At 48.0% G+C, this 23872-nt stretch overlaps 1 protein-coding gene across 1 annotated transcript in view; it reads right to left on the bottom strand.

Annotated features, from left to right (window-relative positions):
* The window catches only part of MVP (major vault protein), a 77196-nt gene that overhangs the window by 31209 nt on the left and 22115 nt on the right, over positions 1 to 23872 (bottom strand). The window contains exons 2-5 of the mRNA XM_068105865.2: positions 9722 to 9890; positions 9396 to 9591; positions 9106 to 9226; positions 8875 to 9006 (exon numbers count right to left, since the gene is read on the bottom strand). Coding sequence (XP_067961966.2) covers positions 8875 to 9006; positions 9106 to 9226; positions 9396 to 9591; positions 9722 to 9888 — 616 coding nt within the window. The 5' untranslated portion in view covers positions 9889 to 9890. The remainder of the gene's footprint in view (positions 1 to 8874; positions 9007 to 9105; positions 9227 to 9395; positions 9592 to 9721; positions 9891 to 23872) is intronic.

Below are 23872 nucleotides of genomic sequence, written 5' to 3'. Positions count from 1 at the left end.
ACTTGTTAGCTGTTGGGCGGTGTTGTGCGGTGATATGGTGTATTTTAAAAAATATATCTCTGCATTTTCCCGCGTTGGTGACACCGAGTCGTTCTTCATCGATCGTCTCATTCATTTTGGAAATGGAAGTTTCCACGCAACGCATGAATTGTCACGATCCTCAAGAGGAATTTGTCTCGTAATCATCAAATGATAAATGGCAAGTAAATTATATTGTGGAAAATTAAAGATTTCAAATAAACCTATTTAAAGTGTATGCGCACATAACTAATAAAAAAAACGAAGAAATATCTCTCGGTAATTTCCTGAAACATATTTTACTTCCGGCTAATATGTTGAATGAAATAAAAACGAAGAAATATATGTCGGCATCATTGTTGACGTTTTTGTGACGACTGTCATCAAACGAAATAGTAATATATCATAACGGAAAAGCAAAAGCGAATTTTTAATATATATCGACACATTGCCGGCGGTGTCATGTTGGGCGGTGTATGATACACCATGACGCGATTTTAAAAAATATATCTCTGCATTTTCCCGCGTGTGTGGATTGTTCTCAATTATTGCTGACACCGAGTCTAAAAGTAAAACCATCGATAAAAATGAAATCATATGGTGAGTTAGATTGGAGATAAAGGCGTGAGAGAGACTCAATGGCCTTGAAGTTACAGGCCTTTGAGAATTCATTTCGTTCTATAAACGGCAACTTTCATCGGATTTTCTTCCCGTTTTTTTTCAACCGAGTCTAAAACTATGTTAGCGACTGTGAAAAATGAAATGATTTATCGAATTTGATTTGAAATAAAACTGGGGGAGAGCAAGACACCACGGGCCTACAAAACAGGACTCAAAGCTATGCGAGTTAATAAAATGGTGGATATTTGTTTATAGCCACTCCCAGAATGGGTGGAGCTATGGGTGGAGCTACTCTGCAAACCGAGTAAGCCACACCCCGGACAGACACCCAACAGATAGACAGACAGACAGAATCATCTACGGCTATTATAATATAGATATATATATATATATATATATATATATATATATATATATATATATATATATATATATATATATATATATATATATATATATATATATATATATATATATATATACATATATACATATATATATATACATACAGTGCATTCAGAAAGTATTCAGACCCCTTCACTTTTTTCACATTTTGTTATGTTGCAGCCTTATGCTGAAATCGTTTAAATTCTTTTTTTCCTCATCTACACTCAATACCCCATAATGACAGAGAAAACAGGATTTTAGAAAGTTTTGCAAATTTATTAAAAATAAAAAACTGAAATATCACATTGACATAAATATTCAGACCCTTTGCTATGACACTTGAAATTTAGCTCAGGTGCCTCCCATTTCTCTTGATCATTTTTGAGATGTTTCTACACCTTGATTGGAGTCTACCTGTGGTAAATTAAATTGATTGCACATGATTTGGAAAGGCACACACCTGTCTATATAAGGTCTCAGCTGACAATGCATATCAGAGCAAAAACCAAGCTATGAGGTCGAAGGAACTGCCTGCAGAGCTCAGAGACAAGATTGTGTCCAGGCACAGATCTGGGGAAGCCGACAAAAAAAATCTCTGCTGCATTGAAGGTTCCCAAGAGCACAGTGGCCTCCATAATTCTTAAATGAAAGAAGTTTGGAACAACCAGGACTCTTCCTAGAGCTGGCCGCCCGGCCAAACTGAGCAATCGGGGGAAAAGGGCCTTGGTAAGGGAGGTGACCAAGAAAGAACCCGTTGGTCACTCTGGCTGAGCTCCAGAGATCGTGTGGAGATGGGAGAAACTTCCAGAAGGACAACCATCACCGCAACACTCTACTGATATGGGCTTTATGGCAGTGGCCAGACGGAAGCTTCGCCTCAGTGAAAGACACATGAAAGCCCACAAGATCTTGTTTCTCACAGTCTGAGAGTCCTTTAGGTGCTTTTTTTCAAACTCCAAGCGGGATTTAATGTGTCTTTCACTGAGGCGAAGCTTCCGTCTGGCCACTCTGCCATAAAGCCTATATCGGTAGAGTGTTGCAGTGATGGTTGTCCTTCTGGAAGTTTCTCCCATCCCCACACAGGATCTCTGGAGCTCAGCCAGAGTGACCATCGGGGTCTTCGTCACCTCTATTACCAAGGCCCTTCTCCCCCGATTGCTCAGTTTGGCCGGGCGCCCAGCTCTAGGAAGAGTCCTGGTTGTTCCAAACTTCTTCTATTTAATAATTATGGAGGCCACTGTGCTCTTGGGAACCTTCAATGCAGCAGAATTTTTTTTTTTTTGTCGGCTTCCCCAAATCTGTGCCTCGACACAATCCTGTCTCTGAGCTCTGCGGGCAGTTCCTTCGACCTCATGCCTTGGTTTTTGCTCTGATATGCATCGTCAGCTGTGAGACCTTATATAGACAGGTGTGTGCCTTTCCAAATCATGTCCAATCAATTTAATTTACCACAGGTGGACTCCAATCAAGGTGTAGAAACATCTCAAAGATGATCAAGAGAAATGGAAGGCCCTTGAGCTAAATTTCAAGTGTCATAGCAAAGCGTCTGAATACTTATGTCGATTGATATTTCAGTTTTTTATTTTCAATAAATTTACCAAACTTTCTAAAATCCTGTTTTCTCTTTGTCATTTTGGGGTATCGAGTGTAGATTGATGAGGGAAAAATGAATTTAAACGATTTCAGCATGAGGCTGCAACATAACAAAATGTGAAAAAAGCGAAGGGGTCTGAATACTTTCTGAATGCACTGTACATAGTTGCGCCAGCACTCCCCAACGGTAATTGCACACAGCATGCAGGTTCTCTCGTTAGTTATTTCATTAAGTACATATGCAGATAGTGCTACCCTTTTGTCAATGAATCAATATGCATTGTGGAGGATTCACGAGGTATTTCACTTTTTTCCCCATTTTCTTCATATCCAAGAAATCCAAACGAAAAGTAAAAGCCCCAGCACTATTTCCCATGATAAGCAGCAATCATGTTCACTTGTGCCACAGGTCCAGAAACAGCTAAGCCTTTACAACCTGTGCCGGATGGGCAGTCCTCGTAAACAAGTTCAAAGAAGCTGAAACACCTGGGCTACGTCTGCAGGTAAGCCTTTTCCCATAAACAAGAAGTTTAAAACAACCAGCCTGTAAAATTTTCCTGTAAAACCACAAGCCTTGACCACACCTGCATTTCCCGGAAAAGGACTTCTGTGACTCACTGGGACTGACACAATCTGTCAATTTCCTGGCCCAGATTTCAGTCAATGGAGCATCTTCTCTTCTCAACTTGGTTATGACTAACTTCCCTGCAAATGTCTGCTGTTGTTCTTCTGCTCCAATCGGTTCATCTGATCATGTGCTTGTTAAAGTGGACATCTCTCTGACCATTCTCAGAGAGCCTCCTCAGCGTCGACGAGTCTGGCATTTCACTCAGGCCAACTGGCACGGTCTTCAAGCAGCCATCAATCATCTGGACTGGTCTCTCATCTCTACCGCCTCTGACATCAACTCATCCTGGGAATTCTTCCAAAGTAAATGTCTGTGTCTCTGTCTGTGTCTCTGTCTCTGTCTGTGTCTCTGTCTGTGTCTCTGTCTGTGTCTGTGTCTCTGTCTGTGTCTGTCTGTGTCTCTGTCTCTGTCTGTGTCTCTGTCTGTGTCTGTGTCTGTGTCTGTGTCTGTGTCTCTGTCTGTGTCTCTGTCTGTGTCTCTGTCTGTGTCTCTGTCTGTGTCTCTGTCTGTGTCTCTGTCTGTGTCTCTGTCTGTGTCTCTGTCTGTGTCTCTGTCTGTGTCTCTGTCTGTGTCTCTGTCTGTGTCTCTGTCTGTGTCTCTGTCTGTGTCTCTGTCTGTGTCTCTGTCTGTGTCTCTGTCTGTGTCTCTGTCTGTGTCTCTGTCTGTGTCTCTGTCTGTGTCTCTGTCTGTGTCTCTGTCTGTGTCTCTGTCTGTGTCTCTGTCTGTGTCTCTGTCTGTGTCTCTGTCTGTGTCTCTGTCTGTGTCTCTGTCTGTGTCTCTGTCTGTGTCTCTGTCTGTGTCTCTGTCTGTGTCTCTGTCTGTGTCTCTGTCTGTGTCTCTGTCTGTGTCTCTGTCTGTGTCTCTGTCTGTGTCTCTGTCTGTGTCTCTGTCTGTGTCTCTGTCTGTGTCTCTGTCTGTGTCTCTGTCTGTGTCTCTGTCTGTGTCTCTGTCTGTGTCTCTGTCTGTGTCTCTGTCTGTGTCTCTGTCTGTGTCTCTGTCTGTGTCTCTGTCTGTGTCTCTGTCTGTGTCTCTGTCTGTGTCTCTGTCTGTGTCTCTGTCTGTGTCTCTGTCTGTGTCTCTGTCTGTGTCTCTGTCTGTGTCTCTGTCTGTGTCTCTGTCTGTGTCTCTGTCTGTGTCTCTGTCTGTGTCTCTGTCTGTGTCTCTGTCTGTGTCTCTGTCTGTGTCTCTGTCTGTGTCTCTGTCTGTGTCTCTGTCTGTGTCTCTGTCTGTGTCTCTGTCTGTGTCTCTGTCTGTGTCTCTGTCTGTGTCTCTGTCTGTGTCTCTGTCTGTGTCTCTGTCTGTGTCTCTGTCTGTGTCTCTGTCTGTGTCTCTGTCTGTGTCTCTGTCTGTGTCTCTGTCTGTGTCTCTGTCTGTGTCTCTGTCTGTGTCTCTGTCTGTGTCTCTGTCTGTGTCTCTGTCTGTGTCTCTGTCTGTGTCTGTGTCTGTGTCTGTGTCTGTGTCTGTGTCTGTGTCTGTGTCTCTGTCTGTGTCTCTGTCTGTGTCTCTGTCTGTGTCTCTGTCTGTGTCTCTGTCTGTGTCTCTGTCTGTGTCTCTGTCTGTGTCTCTGTCTGTGTCTCTGTCTGTGTCTCTGTCTCTCTGATTTATCCCATCTCGCCTTCAGTTGTCATACCCTTCCTCCAGTCCATGGTACACAGAATCTTGTGGTGAGGCAGTTGCCCTGAAACAACTTGCCTTCGCCTCATGGAAGGCAAATCGAACTGAGGGCAATCGCATTTCCTTTCACAAAGCTCGGAGGAAGTGTGTATCTACCTCAGGAGAGCCAGGAAACAATATCTCTCTACTCTCAATGCTGAACTCTTGAACCCGTCTCCTTCCTCCAAATCCTGATGCCGTCTGGTCAAATCTGTTTCTGGTGCTTGTCCCCTTCCATCCCCTCCCTTACCTCAAACGGCTACACAACTGCTCTTTACCACGTGAAAAGGGCAGAATGCCTTAACTCTGTGTTTGCCTCAAAATCTTGTGTCCCAAACCCATCTCTCTCTGTACCCACCTTACCCACTCATACACAGCTGCTCCTATACTCTGTCATTCTCTCCTGACAAGGTGGAGAAGTTTGTCAATCCTCGACTCTGATTCTGCAAATGGACCAGGTGGCATCAGCCCACGGGTCCTAAAATCCTGCTCTGCCGCTCTTTCACACCTCTCTATTCTCTTCATCCTCTCTTTTGCTCAAGGTCATCTGCCATCAGTTTGGAAATCAGCCAACATCACTGCTTTAAACAAAAAAGGTGCAAAAACAGATCCTTGCAACTACAGACCAATCAGACTGCTCCCAACCATCAGCAAGGTCATGGAATCCATCATTGCTTCCGATATTAAATCCTTCCTCTTCTCCATTGGCTTGATCCCTGATCATCAATTTGGTTTCAGACCTGGTCATTCTACTCTCGACATGCTGCTTCTGCTTTCTCAACAATGGATGGAGGTCCTCAATGCCAAACAGGAAATCAGAACTGTCTCCCTTGACATATCACGTGCCTTCGATACGGTCTGGCACCCCGCTCTGCTCACCAAACTCTCCTCTTCCGGTATCCATGGAAATCTCAACGCAAGGCTCACAGACTTCCTCTCCAGTCGTAGTCAACATGTGGCTCTAAATGGAATTTTCTAATCTCCTCTTTGGGAGCAGTCTATATATATTTATATAGTCTGGGAGCAGTCTATATATATATATAAACAGAAATCGGGCGCTACTTTTGACTCACCCTGTGTATATATATAAAAATAACCACCTTTAGAGGCCATTTTTCCCCACAAAGCGGGGGTTGGCCTTTTTCGGGAACCATGGTTGTTGTTGTTTTTTCGGTCCCCTTTTTGAAGCAATGTTTTACGGCCGGATGCCCTTCCTGACACCAACCCTTTTTGCCGCTGTTAACGACAAACAGGGAATTACCAGTGAGCTGGTACTCAATTTGCCGACCTCGGAAGGATGACAGGCTGAGTCAACCCCCCTGGCGTTAATTCAGCGATTGACCGGGATTCGAACCCAGGATCCTAGGATCCTAAGCCGGCACCCTAGCCTCTAGCCCAGCACTTGTATGTATGTATGTATGTATGTATGTATACATGTATATATGTATGTATATATATATATATATATATATATATATATATATATATATATATATATATATGTATGTATGTATGTATGTATATATATATATATATATATATATATATATATATATATATATATATATATATATATATATATATATATATATATATATGTGTGTGTATATATATATATATATATATATATATATATATATATATATATATATATATATATATATATATATATATATATATATATAAGATTTTGTTTGTTTTTTGTGTATGTGTGTGTGTGTGTGTGTGTGTGTGTGTGTGTGTGTTTGTCTGTGCAAGCTAATCTCCTGAACGGTGAAAGATAGGAGGAAACCTCTAATACAAAAAAATGTCGGGACGGGCTCGGGAAGGTTAAAGGGCTAGGTGGCGAGGCCGGTCGATGCCGCTTCGGCCGGGCTGGGCCCATTTCGCAATTAAAAGCTGAGCTGAATTATAGTAGTCAATCTTCTACGGCCACGAGTAAAAGCTGAATTATAGTAGTAAATTCATTCAAAAAGAACCAAAAATGTCGGGACGGGCCCCGGGAAGGTTATAGGCTCGGTGGTGAGGCCGGTCGAGGCCACTTTGGCTGGGCTGTGCCCATTTCGCAATTAAAAGCTGAGCTGAATTATAGTAGTCAATCTTCTCCGGCCACGAGTAAAAGCTGAAATATAGTGGTAAATTCATCCAAAAAGAACCCGGGCAATGCCGGGTGCTTTCGGCTAGTATGTATATATATCGCTACGGTTTTGAGATTGGCACATGTTGATCATTAAAGGTTAAAGGGTTGCCCCCCATAGTTAGTCCACGAGCAACACGTAGGCCACCTTAGAGTATTAGTTATGTCATAGTATGTGTAAGTATAGGCCATTTCCACTAGTAATACCTGCGTTGTGTAAAGACATGAGTTTAGGTCCCTTCATTTTTATGTCCACCCTCCAAATTCCACCTCTATGGGCATAATTGATCCCACGCCCCATTTGGCTGATCCCTCAGTTTGTTACGTTTTGGCTACCCGCAGCATTTGTTACGCTTTGGCTGCCAGCAGCATTCGCTGCACTTTGTTCGCTCGCTAGTCGAGTAACACGAGGTAGGCCTGAGAAGAGGGAGGAGCGCGGGGTCGGGGTGGGAGCGGCGTCAAAGCAGCACGTCAGAGGCGATGATGGTAAGGGCCACCAGCCAACCAGGGCTCTAAGGGAATGGCGTGATAGGGCGTGGTAAGGCGCGTCTGGTAAATGCAAGAAGGTTCGCAGGGCGTGCCTATAAAAGCCAGTGCACAAAGCCCTTGGAAGGACTTGGTCGAGGACTTCTAAGAGAGGACTTTCCAGGAAGACTCGTGCGAAAGGACTGGTTGGAAAGGGGGCTTGCGGTGAGGATTCGCAGAGGGAGAAAGACTTGCTTGAAGGAATTGCGCATTGTAAAGGACTCGCAAAGAAGAGGGCTGGAAGGACTTTTACGGCGAGCACATTGAGAGCACTTCATTGTGTCAGCGCTTCAAGGCTTTGAACTGTATTCGCCTATTACGTACGCAGCCACGCGAGCGAACGCGGCAATAGCTGCCAGTGTTAACCGCCAGAGCCCAGACCCTACCGTTCGCCCCGTATTATCCCGTGTGCACCAACGACATGCGGAGAGCTCCTGCGTCTCGACTTGCCATCTGCCCGGGACGAACCAGAGGCCGGAGGGAGCTGCACGAGAGCCATCCCAGGACGTGGAGAACATCATCCGCAGCTGCAAGCCCTGTTTGAGTGTGTCTGTGTGTGAGACGGGCCCGTTTGTCCTGGGAGTAGGTTAAGACTGTTCTTAAGGAATGCCCTGTGTCTCTTCTTCTTCTCATCATTGTGAATAGTGTAAATAAACCTTGTTCTTTCTTCCAATTTGATCGCCTTCGTGTTTTCCATCATTGACTAAGCGTGGTACGAATTAAGGTTGCTTGAATCGGGTTCCATCTATAAACGGCACGGAACGCGTGTACGCACCGTTCGGCGTCTCAGCACGCGTGATTCGTGCGGGGCTTATTTCCTCATTTCGGGGAAGCGCGAGTAATTAGGTAATAGTGATTCTAGGCTTAAAACCCTATTTCGCGCTGTCTGGGAAGGACGTCATAGGTCCCGGGTCCCTTCGGCCAGTCAAAGACAAGGGGACTAATCGCCCCTTGGTAAGGGGAGAAGGCCGGCACTGAGATCCACAACAATTGGTGTCAGGAGTTGAGGGGATTGAGGGGTGGTGGAATTGAATATTCTGCAATTTGTGTTCACTAAACTATTTCTTCAAACAAATGACTCCTTTAGCCAAGGTTTCAATAATAAATGGCAAAAGCAAGAATTGGAAGCAATAAAGTATGCAGATGGTTCCATTTTAAATTTGAGTGTCATGTCCCATTTTTGACCATGTGCAATTCACATTTCATGAAGTCTCATTTCAAAATTCCATGAATAAGGGCACCCATCACAGCCATCTTAAAAGGGTTCCTTGGACATTCCCTGAAGTTAAAAAATTAAAGTGAAATATCCCACCGGCAACACGGTCGTTGCCATCACGATCCTTCGTTTCCTTCCGAGCTTTCAGCTTCAGCGCTTGATTTGGATAGATGATGATTGCAGAGATAGTTTCCACTTCTTCAACTTCTTTTTTTGGAATGTAAGTGCCTGGAGATGGACAACGCCAAGGAAAAAGTTTCCACTTCTGGTTACCCTCAGAGCACCATCCTTCCTCTCCTCACGGTAAACACAGCAAATTGGCTTTACCTGGCCCTTGAAACAGCCACTCGTCTCCCGCCACACGTGACTCCGACTCATCTTCAAAATCCAGCATTGCACGCAAGCGCAGAGCCGTGTTCGCGTATATGATCTTAAGAGGCCTCACATTCTGTAGAACAGGAAATTAAATTTAACAAAAGCAGAAAATATATATTGTAACCACAACACGTGCTTTAAACCTGCCGACAGAGATGAAGGCGAAGAAGATACAAGGTGGCGATTCAAGTAAAAACAAACATCGTCAAGCAAGAAACCTGTTTTGACAGTTGTCGATTTACCTTCTCAATAATCTCTCCAGGGAAGAGATGAAAGGGTTTTTGCACAAGTCGAATCTCAAGGTCACCATGGTTCAGCTTGACCTGGCCTCCCTCATCCAAAACTGGGGTACCTTGGTCATCCCGTACCACCGGGTTCATTATCACACAATAATGACGTGGAGGCACAACGACCATCTTTTCTGGACGAAAAATAATCCTGGAACGGAGAGACACATGACAAACATTTAGATACAACACAACCGGTTATGTCTGCACCGAGAAGTACTTCTCAGAAGACAAAGTTAGCAGCTCGTAGACAGGCAGACATAGCAGGTAGTTAAACTCACCTTTCATGATCTTGCCGTATGTAGGTTTTTGGACCAGACTCCACTCGGGCTATGTTGGTGTTCTGATCGAGGATGTGGATGAAATGGTACGGAGGAATACGAATGACAGACTCATCCTCGTGCATTTCTTCACCTGCTTGGGTTCTTGTAGATTTACCCCGAGACATCTCTGCACAAGAAGAAAATTCAAAATTCAATTTTGCACCAAGAATGGTGCAAAATTTGTCAAAAAAGCATGGGTACATCCTCGCAAGTAGCCAGCATAGCTGCGTTAAGATTCAAACACTCTGCGGGTGCAAACGATGGACTATTCTCAGCAGATAATCAATCCAATTGTCAATTAATAGATGACATCAGCACCGACTGAGCATGGAAAACTACTGAAATAAAAATATTCTAAAAAATGCGAAGTCAAGACTCACAGAAGAGAAAAAAAATGCACTCTTCCATGAGCCTCAACATTACATTAAAAAAGGTAAACACCTACCTTTAATCATTTCTCTATCTCCTGCAACTACAACAGGCTCACCTTTGCTGCAGAAGGCTAAAAAAAAAAATTTTTTTAATGATACTAAAACCATGAGTACCTGGATTAATAATTAATATTATATATAGTGCACACTGTAGAGTGGTGCAAACCGATACAAACGCTCAAAATATTTTCTGCATCAAATCAGATTCTCTGTAAAACCCTCTTCATCTGTTTTCTGCTGACTCCACCCCATGCCATGACATCACTCGTCCTTCAGACAAGCACGCTGCAGTCCCTCCCCTCTCTTCGGACATTGACAAAATCTCAGGCTGGTCAAGCACTAGGAATATGTCTTTCTATCCTGACGTCTGCGTGCGCGCCTCTGCGTGAATCTCTCTGCGTGCGTGTGTCTGTGTGTCACATCTGGCAAACCCTCCTAACTGTTAAAGTTACATGTATCATGACTTTATACGGCGGTCTAGAACAGTGTTTGTCCATCTGTATGTATGTATGTATGTATGTATGTATGTATGTATATATATGTATGTATGTCCCCTCAAACGTATACCAATCAGAGCTGAGGATCTGGTCACATGACAGGGTGATGTGATCAAGTCTGATGTCATGACGGTGGTTCAGCGGCTGACTCCACACTCTGGCATTTTGATTCTAATTTCGTTCAGGCCGAACATATCGTCGAACCTGTCATATATCACAATCACCATGCTCTACCTTTACGATTTTCATTCAGTGTGAAACACAAACAAACCCAACTTGTAACCCCTGCCCCCAACTCGTAACTCTTAGCCCCCAACTCGTAACTCTTAGCCCCCAACTCCTAACCCCCAACTCTTAGCCCCCAACTCCTAACCCCCAACTCTTAGCCCCCAACTCCTAACCCCCAACTCTTAGCCCCCAACTCCTAACCCCCAACTCTTAGCCCCCAACTCCTAACCCCCAACTCTTAGCCCCCAACTCCTAACCCCCAACTCTTAGCCCCCAACTCCTAACCCCCAACTCTTAGCCCCCAACTCTTAGCCCCCAACTCCTAACCCCCAACTCTTAGCCCCCAACTCCTAACCCCCAACTCTTAGCCCCCAACTCCTAACCCCCAACTCTTAGCCCCCAACTCCTAACCCCCAACTCTTAGCCCCCAACTCCTAACCCCCAACTCTTAGCCCCCAACTCTTAGCCCCCAACTCTTAGCCCCCAACTCTTAGCCCCCAACTCCTAACCCCCAACTCTTAGCCCCCAACTCCTAACCCCCAACTCTTAGCCCCCAACTCCTAACCCCCAACTCTTAGCCCCCAACTCCTAACCCCCAACTCTTAGCCCCCAACTCCTAACCCCCAACTCTTAGCCCCCAACTCCTAACCCCCAACTCTTAGCCCCCAACTCCTAACCCCCAACTCTTAGCCCCCAACTCCTAACCCCCAACTCTTAGCCCCCAACTCCTAACCCCCAACTCTTAGCCCCCAACTCCTAACCCCCAACTCTTAGCCCCCAACTCCTAACCCCCAACTCTTAGCCCCCAACTCCTAACCCCCAACTCTTAGCCCCCAACTCTTAGCCCCCAACTCCTAACCCCCAACTCTTAGCCCCCAACTCCTAACCCCCAACTCCTAACCCCCAACTCTTAGCCCCCAACTCCTAACCCCCAACTCTTAGCCCCCAACTCCTAACCCCCAACTCTTAGCCCCCAACTCCTAACCCCCAACTCTTAGCCCCCAACTCCTAACCCCCAACTCTTAGCCCCCAACTCCTAACCCCCAACTCTTAGCCCCCAACTCCTAACCCCCAACTCTTAGCCCCCAACTCTTAGCCCCCAACTCCTAACCCCCAACTCTTAGCCCCCAACTCCTAGCCCCCAACTCTTAGCCCCCAACTCCTAACCCCCAACTCTTAGCCCCCAACTCCTAGCCCCCAACTCCTAACCCCCAACTCTTAGCCCCCAACTCTTAGCCCCCAACTCCTAACCCCCAACTCTTAGCCCCCAACTCCTAACCCCCAACTCCTAACCCCCAACTCTTAGCCCCCAACTCCTAACCCCCAACTCTTAGCCCCCAACTCCTAACCCCCAACTCTTAGCCCCCAACTCCTAACCCCCAACTCTTAGCCCCCAACTCCTAACCCCCAACTCTTAGCCCCCAACTCCTAACCCCCAACTCTTAGCCCCCAACTCCTAACCCCCAACTCTTAGCCCCCAACTCTTAGCCCCCAACTCCTAGCCCCCAACTCCTAACCCCCAACTCCTAACCCCCAACTCTTAGCCCCCAACTCCTAACCCCCAACTCTTAGCCCCCAACTCCTAACCCCCAACTCTTAGCCCCCAACTCCTAACCCCCAACTCTTAGCCCCCAACTCTTAGCCCCCAACTCTTAGCCCCCAACTCCTAACCCCCAACTTAGCCCCCAACTCCTAACCCCCAACTCCTAACCCCCAACTCTTAGCCCCCAACTCCTAACCCCCAACTCTTAGCCCCCAACTCCTAACCCCCAACTCTTAGCCCCCAACTCCTAACCCCCAACTCCTAACCCCCAACTCTTAGCCCCCAACTCCTAACCCCCAACTCTTAGCCCCCAACTCCTAACCCCCAACTCTTAGCCCCCAACTCTTAGCCCCCAACTCCTAACCCCCAACTCTTAGCCCCCAACTCCTAGCCCCCAACTCTTAGCCCCCAACTCCTAACCCCCAACTCTTAGCCCCCAACTCCTAGCCCCCAACTCCTAACCCCCAACTCTTAGCCCCCAACTCTTAGCCCCCAACTCCTAACCCCCAACTCTTAGCCCCCAACTCCTAACCCCCAACTCCTAACCCCCAACTCTTAGCCCCCAACTCCTAACCCCCAACTCTTAGCCCCCAACTCCTAACCCCCAACTCTTAGCCCCCAACTCCTAACCCCCAACTCTTAGCCCCCAACTCCTAACCCCCAACTCTTAGCCCCCAACTCCTAACCCCCAACTCTTAGCCCCCAACTCTTAGCCCCCAACTCTTAGCCCCCAACTCTTAGCCCCCAACTCTTAGCCCCCAACTCGTAACTCTTAGCCCCCAACTCGTAACCCCCAACTCGTAACTCTTAGCCCCCAACTCGTAACCCCCAACTCGTAACTCTTAGCCCCCAACTCGTAACCCCCAGCCCCCAACTCGTAACCCCCAACTCGTAACCCCCAGCCCCCAACTCGTAACCCCCAACTCGTAACCCCCAGCCCCCAACTCGTAACCCCAACTCGTAACCCCCAGCCCCCAACTCGTAACCCCCAACTCTTAGCCCCCAACTCCTAACCCCCAACTCTTAGCCCCCAACTCCTAACCCCCAACTCTTAGCCCCCAACTCCTAACCCCCAACTCTTAGCCCCCAACTCCTAACCCCCAACTCTTAGCCCCCAACTCCTAACCCCCAACTCTTAGCCCCCAACTCCTAACCCCCAACTCTTAGCCCCCAACTCCTAACCCCCAACTCTTAGCCCCCAACTCCTAACCCCCAACTCTTAGCCCCCAACTCCTAACCCCCAACTCTTAGCCCCCAACTCCTAACCCCCAACTCTTAGCCCCCAACTCCTAACCCCCAACTCTTAGCCCCCAACTCTTAGCCCCCAACTCCTAACCCCCAACTCTTAGCCCCCAACTCCTAACCCCCAACTCCTAACCCCCAACTCTTAGCCCCCAACTCTTAGCCCCCAACTCCTAACCCCCAACTCTTAGCCCCCAACTCCTAACCCCCAACTCTTAGCCCCCAACTCCTAACCCCCAACTCTTAGCCCCCAACTCCTAACCCCCAACTCTTAGCCCCCAACTCCTAACCCCCAACTCTTAGCCCCCAACTCTTAGCCCCCAACTCCTAACCCCCAACTCTTAGCCCCCAACTCCTAGCCCCCAACTCTTAGCCCCCAACTCCTAACCCCCAACTCTTAGCCCCCAACTCCTAGCCCCCAACTCCTAACCCCCAACTCTTAGCCCCCAACTCTTAGCCCCCAACTCCTAACCCCCAACTCTTAGCCCCCAACTCCTAACCCCCAACTCCTAACCCCCAACTCTTAGCCCCCAACTCCTAACCCCCAACTCTTAGCCCCCAACTCCTAACCCCCAACTCTTAGCCCCCAACTCCTAACCCCCAACTCTTAGCCCCCAACTCTTAGCCCCCAACTCCTAACCCCCAACTCTTAGCCCCCAACTCCTAACCCCCAACTCTTAGCCCCCAACTCTTAGCCCCCAACTCCTAGCCCCCAACTCCTAACCCCCAACTCCTAACCCCCAACTCTTAGCCCCCAACTCCTAACCCCCAACTCCTAACCCCCAACTCTTAGCCCCCAACTCCTAACCCCCAACTCTTAGCCCCCAACTCCTAACCCCCAACTCTTAGCCCCCAACTCCTAACCCCCAACTCTTAGCCCCCAACTCTTAGCCCCCAACTCCTAACCCCCAACTCTTAGCCCCCAACTCCTAACCCCCAACTCCTAACCCCCAACTCTTAGCCCCCAACTCCTAACCCCCAACTCTTAGCCCCCAACTCCTAACCCCCAACTCTTAGCCCCCAACTCCTAACCCCCAACTCTTAGCCCCCAACTCCTAACCCCCAACTCTTAGCCCCCAACTCCTAACCCCCAACTCTTAGCCCCCAACTCCTAACCCCCAACTCTTAGCCCCCAACTCTTAGCCCCCAACTCCTAACCCCCAACTCTTAGCCCCCAACTCCTAGCCCCCAACTCTTAGCCCCCAACTCCTAACCCCCAACTCTTAGCCCCCAACTCCTAGCCCCCAACTCCTAACCCCCAACTCTTAGCCCCCAACTCTTAGCCCCCAACTCCTAACCCCCAACTCTTAGCCCCCAACTCCTAACCCCCAACTCCTAACCCCCAACTCTTAGCCCCCAACTCCTAACCCCCAACTCTTAGCCCCCAACTCCTAACCCCCAACTCCTAGCCCCCAACTCCTAACCCCCAACTCTTAGCCCCCAACTCCTAACCCCCAACTCTTAGCCCCCAACTCCTAACCCCCAACTCTTAGCCCCCAACTCTTAGCCCCCAACTCTTAGCCCCCAACTCTTAGCCCCCAACTCTTAGCCCCCAACTCTTAGCCCCCAACTCTTAGCCCCCAACTCGTAACTCTTAGCCCCCAACTCGTAACCCCCAACTCGTAACTCTTAGCCCCCAACTCGTAACCCCCAACTCGTAACTCTTAGCCCCCAACTCGTAACCCCCAGCCCCCAACTCGTAACCCCCAACTCGTAACCCCCAGCCCCCAACTCGTAACCCCCAACTCGTAACCCCCAGCCCCCAACTCGTAACCCCCAACTCGTAACCCCCAGCCCCCAACTCGTAACCCCAACTCGTAACCCCCAGCCCCCAACTCGTAACCCCCAACTCGTAACCCCCAGCCCCCAACTCGTAACCCCCAACTCATAACCCCCAGCCCCCAACTCGTAACCCCCAACTCGTAACCCCCAGCCCCCAACTCGTAACCCCCAACTCGTAACCCCCAGCCCCCAACTCGTAACCCCCAACTCGTAACCCCCAGCCCCCAACTCGTAACCCCCAACTCGTAACCCCCAGCCCCCAACTCGTAACCCCCAGCCCCCAACTTGTAACCCCCAGCCCCCAACTCGTAACCCCCAGCCCCCAACTCGTAACCCCCAGCCCCCAACTCGTAACCCCCAGCCCCCAACTCGTAACCCCCAGCCCCCAACTCGTAACCCCCAACTCGTAACCTCCAGCCCCCAAATCGTAACCCCCAGCCCCCAACTCGTAACCCCCAACTCGTAACCCCCAACCCCCAACTCATAACCCCCAGCCCCCAACTCATAACCCCAGCCCCCAACTCATAACCCCCAGGCCCCAACTCATAACCCCCAGGCCCCAACTCATAACCCCCAGGCCCCAACTCATAACCCCCAGGCCCCAACTCATAACCCCCAGGCCCCAACTCACAACCCCCAGGCCCCAACTCATAACCCCCAGGCCCCAACTCATAACCCCCAGGCCCCAACTCATAACCCCCAGGCCCCAACTCATAACCCCCAGGCCCCAACTCATAACCCCCAGGCCCCAACTCATAACCCCCAGGCCCCAACTCATAACCCCCAGGCCCCAACTCATAACCCCCAGGCCCCAACTCATAACCCCCAGGCCCCAACTCATAACCCTTAACCCCCAACTCATAACCCTTAACCCCCAACTCTCAGCCCCCCAACTCTCAGCCCCCCCAACTCTCAGCCCCCCAACTATAAGCCCCCCAACTCTCAGCCCCCCAACTCTCAGCCCCCCAACTCTTACCCCCCCCCCCCCACCTCTCAGCCCCCCCCAACTCTCAGCCCCCCAACTCTCAGCCCCCCAACTCTCAGCCCCCCAACTCTCAGCCCCCCAACTCTCAGCCCCCCAACTCTCAGCCCCCCAACTCTCAGCCCCCAACTCTCAGCCCCCAACTCTCAGCCCCCAACTCTCAGCCCCCAACTCTTAGCCCCCAACTCTTAGCCCCCAACTCTTAGCCCCCAACTCTTAGCCCCCAACTCTTAGCCCCCAACTCTTAGCCCCCAACTCTTAGCCCCCAACTCTTAGCCCCCAACTCCTAGCCCTAAAAAGATGTTGGGAAGAACCTCGATAGATCGATTTCAAGTTATTCTAGCGTTTAAGACATCGATGTGCCAAGCTTTTCACTGTTTGAATCGTTGACATTTGCCACACAGAACTCGTTTTTTTGCATTCTTGACCCACAAAAGAACATTAACAATTGTGTGCTTTGTGGTTTTAAACTTAGGAACAACCAAATTCAACATATGTTGTTTGCGAAGATCACTGAGAAGTGAAAAAAGAAAAATGAATGATCGTTTTAAGGCCATTTTCCCCGCTAGAGCGGGGGTTAGCATTGCGGGCCCCATGACAATAATGGTCCCCTGTTTGAGGCAATGTTTTTATGGCCGGATGCCCTTCTTGACGCCAACTCTTGGTCGCCTCTTACGATGCGCAGGGATACGGCGTACCTATTCTAAATCGGGTTGCACACCGTGATCATTCATCCCAGCAAGCTGGTACTCAATTTGCTGACCTCGGAAGGATGGAAGGGAAGTGGTGTGAGAATGGTGAAGGGTAGGCAGGGACAGAAATACAAGTTTGTGTGGCAAGGGTGCCTGGAGGGCGTGAATGGTGTTGGTGTCCTGTTTTCTGAGGAGTTTGTAGACAGTGTGGTGAGTGTGACTAGAGTGAGTGATAGGTTGATGATGGTGAAAATGATGATTGGAAAGCTCTTGGTGAACGTCATCTCGGGATATGCTCCGCAGGTTGGTCGGAGCGATGAAGAGAAGGACAAGTTCTGGTGTGCGATAGAGAAGCTGATGGAAAACGTGAAAGATGAGGAAGTTGTTGTGGTAAGAGGAGACCTAAATGGACATGTAGGAAGGAGTATGGATGGTTTTGACGGAGTTCATGGGGGTTACGGATATGGTGTGAGAAATGGAGAAGGTGAAAGGATTTTGGAGTTTGCTGATGGAGCTGATTTGTTGATTTGTAATACTCAGTTCCAGAAAGAGGATAATAAGCTTGTTACATACACGTCAGGTGGGTCGACGAGAACCGTTGACTACCTGATGGTGCGTAGGCGAGATAGGGGGCACCTCCGAGACACAAAGGTGATCCCGGGGGAGGAGGCTGTTTCACAGCACCACTTGGTTGTCTGCGACGTAGAGTGAAAGGTGCGAGGAGAGCTCGGCGGGTGAAGTACCAACCGAGAATGAAGGTGTGGAGGTTGAAAGAGGTGACAGTAAGGGAGGCATTAAAAGAGAGGCTGCGTAGGGTCAAGGATGATGTGGTTGAGCTTGAAAGTGGTTGGATGTCAATGAAAGCTAGTCTGTTGGGAGCCGTTGGTGAGGTATGTGGATGGACAAAAGGACCACCGAGGCACTCAGAAACATGGTGGTGGGATGATGAAGTTGGAAAGAGGATTGACGAGAAGAGGAAGAAGTTCAAGGAGTGGCAGAAGGCGAAGGGTACGGGAGCAGAAACAGCAGAGCATGAAAGTTACAAGGCAGCCAGGAAGGCTGCAAAGAAAGAGGTAGCAAAGAAAGAGGTAGCAAAGGCGCAGGAGGCATGTAGGAAAATGTTCGGAGAACGCTTGGATTCGGAAGAGGGTCACAGAGCGGTATTCAGGATTGCAAAGCAGATAGCGAAAGAGGTGTGATGTGATGGGGGTGAGCTGCTTGAAGGATGAAGTGGGACAAATCGTTGTCGACCCAGATGGAATTAAAGGAAGATGGAAAAGATATATGGAAATGCTGTTGAATACAGAGAATGAATGGGATGGCAACATAGAGAGTAACCCAGTTTTAGGACCGGCAGAGAAGATAACTGAGAAGGAAGTTGAGGAAGCGATAAAAGCAATGAAGGGTAGAAAAGCGGGAGGGCTGACGGGAGTTGTGGGAGATATGTTGAAGGCAGCAGGAAGTTGGGGTGTGAAGAGAATGACAGAGATCTGTAATCTGGTGGTGAAAGAAGGCCACATTCCAGTGGATTGGGAACTGAGTACCCTCGTCCCTCTATACAAGGGGAAAGGTGACCCTCTGGAGTGTGGCTCGTACCGAGCAATAAAGTTATTGGAGCATGGAATGAAGGTATTGGAAAGGGTGTTGGAGAGGAGGATAAGGAAGAAAGTGAAGATCGACGAAATGCAGTTTGGATTTATGCCAGGAAGAGGAACGACAGACGCGCTTTTCATTGTGAGGCAGTTGCAGGAGAAGTACATGGAGAAGAGGAAGAAGTTGTTTCTTGGGTTTGTTGATCTGGAGAAAGCATTCGATCGGGTTCCACGCAAAGTATTGACATGGGCATTGAGGAAGTTAGGAGTGGAGGAATGGTTGATCAGAGTAGTGATGGCAATGTACAAAAGAGCGCGCACAGCTGTAAGGACAAAGGACGGGAACAGTGGTGAGTTTGAGGTGAAGGTGGGAGTGCATCAGGGGTCGGTACTAAGTCCACTACTATTTGTAGCTGTGATGGAGGTGCTGGCTCAGAACGTAAAGGAGGGTTTACCGTGGGAGTTGTTGTATGCAGATGATCTGGTGGTGATTGCGGAAAGTATGGATAGACTGAAGGAAAAGATGAACACGTGGAAGGAATGTATGGAGACAAAAGGTCTGAAGGTGAATATCGGAAAGACGAAGGTGATGGCAAGTGGTAAAGCATGTGGTGAGGTGGAAAGAACTGGGAAGTGGCCCTGTGCTGTGTGTAGGAAGGGTGTCTGAGTGAACTCCATTCAGTGTACAATGTGCGCTGAGTGGGTTCATCAAAAATGTAGTGGTCTGAGAGGGTCATTAACCAGTGTGGCAGCTACATTCAAATGTAAGGTGTGCACAGAGGGAGCTGCAGATGGAGGAAATGTTTTTGGATCTTGGAGACGGCGTGAAGCTGGAAGGTGTGAAAACATTTTGCTACCTCGGAGACATGCTGAATGGAGAAGGTGGATCAGACTCGGCAACGGTTGCTCGAGTGAGATGTGCATGGAAGAAGTTTCGGGAATTGAGTGGCGTGCTGATGATGAGGGGAGTGTCGTTGAAGCTGAAGGGAAAGGTGTATGCTGCATGTGTGAGAAGTGTTATGATTTATGGGAGCGAGACATGGGTAATGAACGTAGAGCAGCAACGAAGGTTGGAAAGGGTGGAAATGCGAATGGTTCGACGGATGTGCGGAGTATCGTTGAGAGAGAGGAAGACAAATGATGAATTGCGAAAGATGATGGGAATAGAGCCTGTGATTGATGCTGTGAAGAGGAACAGGTTGAGATGGTTTGGTCATGTGTTGAGGAAGGATGAAAGTGACTGGTTGAGAAGAGTGATGGAAATGAATGTAGAAGGAAGTAGAAGACAGGGAAGACCGAGAAAGACTTGGCTAAAGATGGTGGAAGAAGAAATGCGGGCAAGGGGGTTAACAAGGAGAGATGCAGAAAATAGGGCAAAATGGAGAAGATTGTCATGGGGACCGCAAGGCTAACCCCCGCTCTAGCAGGGAAAATGGCCTTTAAAATGCATGTTGTTGTTGTTGTTGTTGAAAGGATGACAGGCTGAGTCAACCCCCCTGGCGTTAATTCAGCAATCGACCGGGATTCGAACCCAGGATCCTAGGATCCCAAGCCGGCACCCTAACCGCTAAGCCAACATCAGGCTATGAGACTTTGAGCTGTCTAAGTTATAAGACTTAAGCTGACTTTGAGAAGTCAGCGTTCATATTTCATCAACAGGTAATCATCACGACCTGGGAAACAAGCCTCAGAAATTGCTGAAATACGATGCCGTACTGACAGTTTTCACCCACAAATCGTACACAGTTACCCCCAGCATGACCCTCAATGGTTCGGAGACATATTGCTTAAATACAGACAGGTAAGACATTTTATTTGAACGTTTTTTTTTTTCCCCCCCAAAATATTATCCTTTGCAACTTTGTCGATGTCGCTACTTGCGTAGAGACAGTCCATTAGTAATGTCAATACTACCCCTATGTTATATTCAGCCAGTATCGTAGAGGTATTGCTCCTGCCCACCCCGGTCGGTCAACTCGACACATTTGTTTTCACGATTTTGCAATAAACCATTTCTTTCCAATAAATTTACATGATCAAAAGGGTTCTTCCCCTTTCTCTTCCAGTAAGTAAAAATAAAAGTCGTCATTCATTGATTGGGATATTATTGCTTTTTGCTTCTCAATATTTAGCTTCCAGAGCTGCCTGCCCAGCCCACTAGCTATCTTGTGCTGTTGCTGGCGGAGTGTACCAAGCTAGACACGGGTGAGACTTGCATGTTGATTTGAAGCCAGGCCCATGTGAGCCAAAGCTCAGAGCTTGTCCTCAGGTAGTTATCTATATTACGAGAATATAAGACCAGTCACTTTGCTGACGGGAATACCAATGTTTTAGAAATAGATTTATGTATGCACGTGAGGAAGTTGGTCACTTACGTCTTCCCCTCCATGAAGCACCACGTCACACAAGTCGCCACCCCTTACACATGGAGAATACAGTTCAGTGGGGAAGAAGGAAATTCTGCCATTTTTGCTAATAAACAAATGGTACAGTGTTTTGACCAACAGGCATCCTGCTTTTTGATGCTTTAAAAGGTGGCGTATAAATCAGAAAGAGTTTGATATGGGGATTATACAGTCACGTGAAAAAGTAAGTACACCCCATGTAAAGTTTTGATTTTTCAACATATTTCAACATACAGCTATTTGATCTTCATTTCAACAATATTGATAGATAAAGGTGATATAATATAACAAATATCATGGAACATTTACATTTTGTAGTCCATTGTATAATTTAAATAAACATAAATGCAAATTTCGCATGTGGAAAAAGTAAGTACACCCTTCGCTCTAATAGGTGGTATTGCCCCCTTTGGCAGAAACAACCTCAAGTCGGCGATTCTTATAACTGTCTACCAGTCTCTGACATCGACTGGGAGAAATTTTTGCCCACTCCGCCATGCAGAATTCTTTCATCTGTGCGATGTTTGAGGGGTTTCTTGCATGCACAGCTCGTTTCAAATCCCCCCACATCTCGATAGAATTTAGATCCGGGCTTTGACTTGGCCATTTCAGAACCCTCCATTTCTTCCTTTTCAGCCATTCCTTGGTGGATTTACTGGATTTACGCTCCGCACACCTCACCACACGTCGTTTCAGAGGGGTAGGCATCTTTGACTATTTCGGTGTCTTTTGGGTCTACATGGTGTTTTGGGTCTTCTGGGTCTTCAGGGTCTTTTGGGTCTTTTGGCTCCTCTGGGCCTTTAAGGGTATTTTGGGTCTTTGAGGTGTTTAGGGTCTTTAGAGGCTTTTAGGTCTTTGGGGCATTTTGGGTCTTCGGGGCGTTTTGGATATTCGGGGTGTTTTGGGTCTTCGGGGTGTTTTTGGGTCTTTGGGGTGTTTTGGGTCTTCGAGGTGTTTTGGATTTTTGAGTATTCAGGGTCTTTTTGAGCCTCAGAGCCTTGCAGGGTATTTTGGGTCTTTGGGGGTCTTCGTGGTCTGAAGGGTCTCAGCAGTCTTAACGCAATTAAGAGGGTTTTAATTTTATTTGAAGAAGAATAAGTTTTCGCCGCATATAAACATAGCGACAAACGTAGCGTCATAACGACGTAACCATACACGTTTGCTGTATTATAACAAGATAGCCTTTCCTTTTTGTTCCATGGCAGTTTCATCCCACTTTTATCTCGTTGGTCCACACGCAGTGTCCTCCTTGCCCCTCCGTTTGCCTTCATTCATCCCCCAACAAGTTTTCCAGTGTTTATTCCAATCCCCTGCTGTTGTGTTCCCCCACTTTCAAGTGTTTTTTTTCTGATTCGTTTTGTTTTGTCATTCTTCCACGAGCCTCGACTTTTAGTACAATTTTTTTTTAAAGCCAGCCATATTAGTGATATATAGTACTGTAAATCGCTTTATAATATAATCTCAGGTGTGTGTGCATATATGTATGTATATATGTGTGTGTGTATGTATATGTATATGTATATGTATACTGAACAGCAAAAGAAACGTCAGTCAGAATCAATATTTTGGAGTCTTTCTTTTCAAGTCATGATCAACACGAATTGAGGTTTAGGATCAATATGAAACATTACAGGTATGGTCACCACAGTTCAAACAACAATGTGAAATGTTCTGAATAAGAAAAACACAAGACCAGGTGAGAACAAGGGAGGTCAAAATCAGTATCTTGTGTGACCCCCGTGAGCGTTGATGACAGCCATACATCGTCTGTACATGGAGTGGATTAATCGGTTGATGAAGGCATTTGTCACTTGGACCCACACTCTGAGAAACGCCTGACTGAGTTGAGCTGCAGTTGTTGGCCTTGGTCGAACGTCATTCAGTCTTCTTTGAACCTCGTCCCACAAGTGCTCTATCGGGTTTAAATCGGGGCTGAGCACAGGCCAGTGCATGGTTTGGATGCCATTTTGTTGCAGGAAGTCCCTTGTTGCTCTGGCAGTGTGGGCACGGGCGTTGTCCTGCTGGAAGACATGATTTCCGTGACGTCCAAAATGTGGCACAACGTGAGGTCTGAGGACTTGATCGATGTAGCGAGCAGCTGTGACACCATTGCCTCTTCCTGGACCAATATTCTGGAACACCACAGGACCGACTTTGTGATTGAGAGCAATAGCACCCCATACCATGATGTTTGGACCACCCCACGAGTCTCTTTCCATCACAGTCATCTGTTCCCCACGTCTACGCCAAACTCTCACTCTGTCATCTGCCGTGGAAAAACAGTATCGGCTTTCGTCTGAGAAATGAACAGTTCTCCACTGCTGGTAACGCCAATTTTGATGTTGTGTGGCCCACTGGTCGGTCAGGGCAGTGTCGAGCTGTAAGAATGGGGCCACGATACGGCCTGTGACAACGGACATCCCTGTTCTTCAAACGTCGACGGACTGTATCACCTCTAATGTGTCTCTGGTGGGTTCCAACTGTTTGTCTTGCAGTTTCTGTAGCCCTGGTAAAGCGATCTTGGATGTGATGACGCACAATCTGTCGATCCTGTCGTGGTGCTACCCTCGGTCTGCCACTGCGTGGGTGGTCATCGGTGCTGTTGGTGGCCTGGTATCGTTCCTGTAACCTGTTGATGGTTCTCACGTTGACATGGAAAGCATTGGCAACCATTTGTGCAGTCTGTCCAGCATGCAATCTTCCAATAGCCTGGTC

The sequence above is a fragment of the Myxine glutinosa genome, chromosome 2 (genome assembly GCF_964187855.1).
Source record: "Myxine glutinosa chromosome 2, kmMyxGlut1.1, whole genome shotgun sequence".
NCBI classification, from domain to species: domain Eukaryota; kingdom Metazoa; phylum Chordata; class Myxini; order Myxiniformes; family Myxinidae; genus Myxine; species Myxine glutinosa.
Note: the sequence above shows the minus strand (reverse complement) of the source record. Positions and strands in the feature narration are given on the sequence as shown.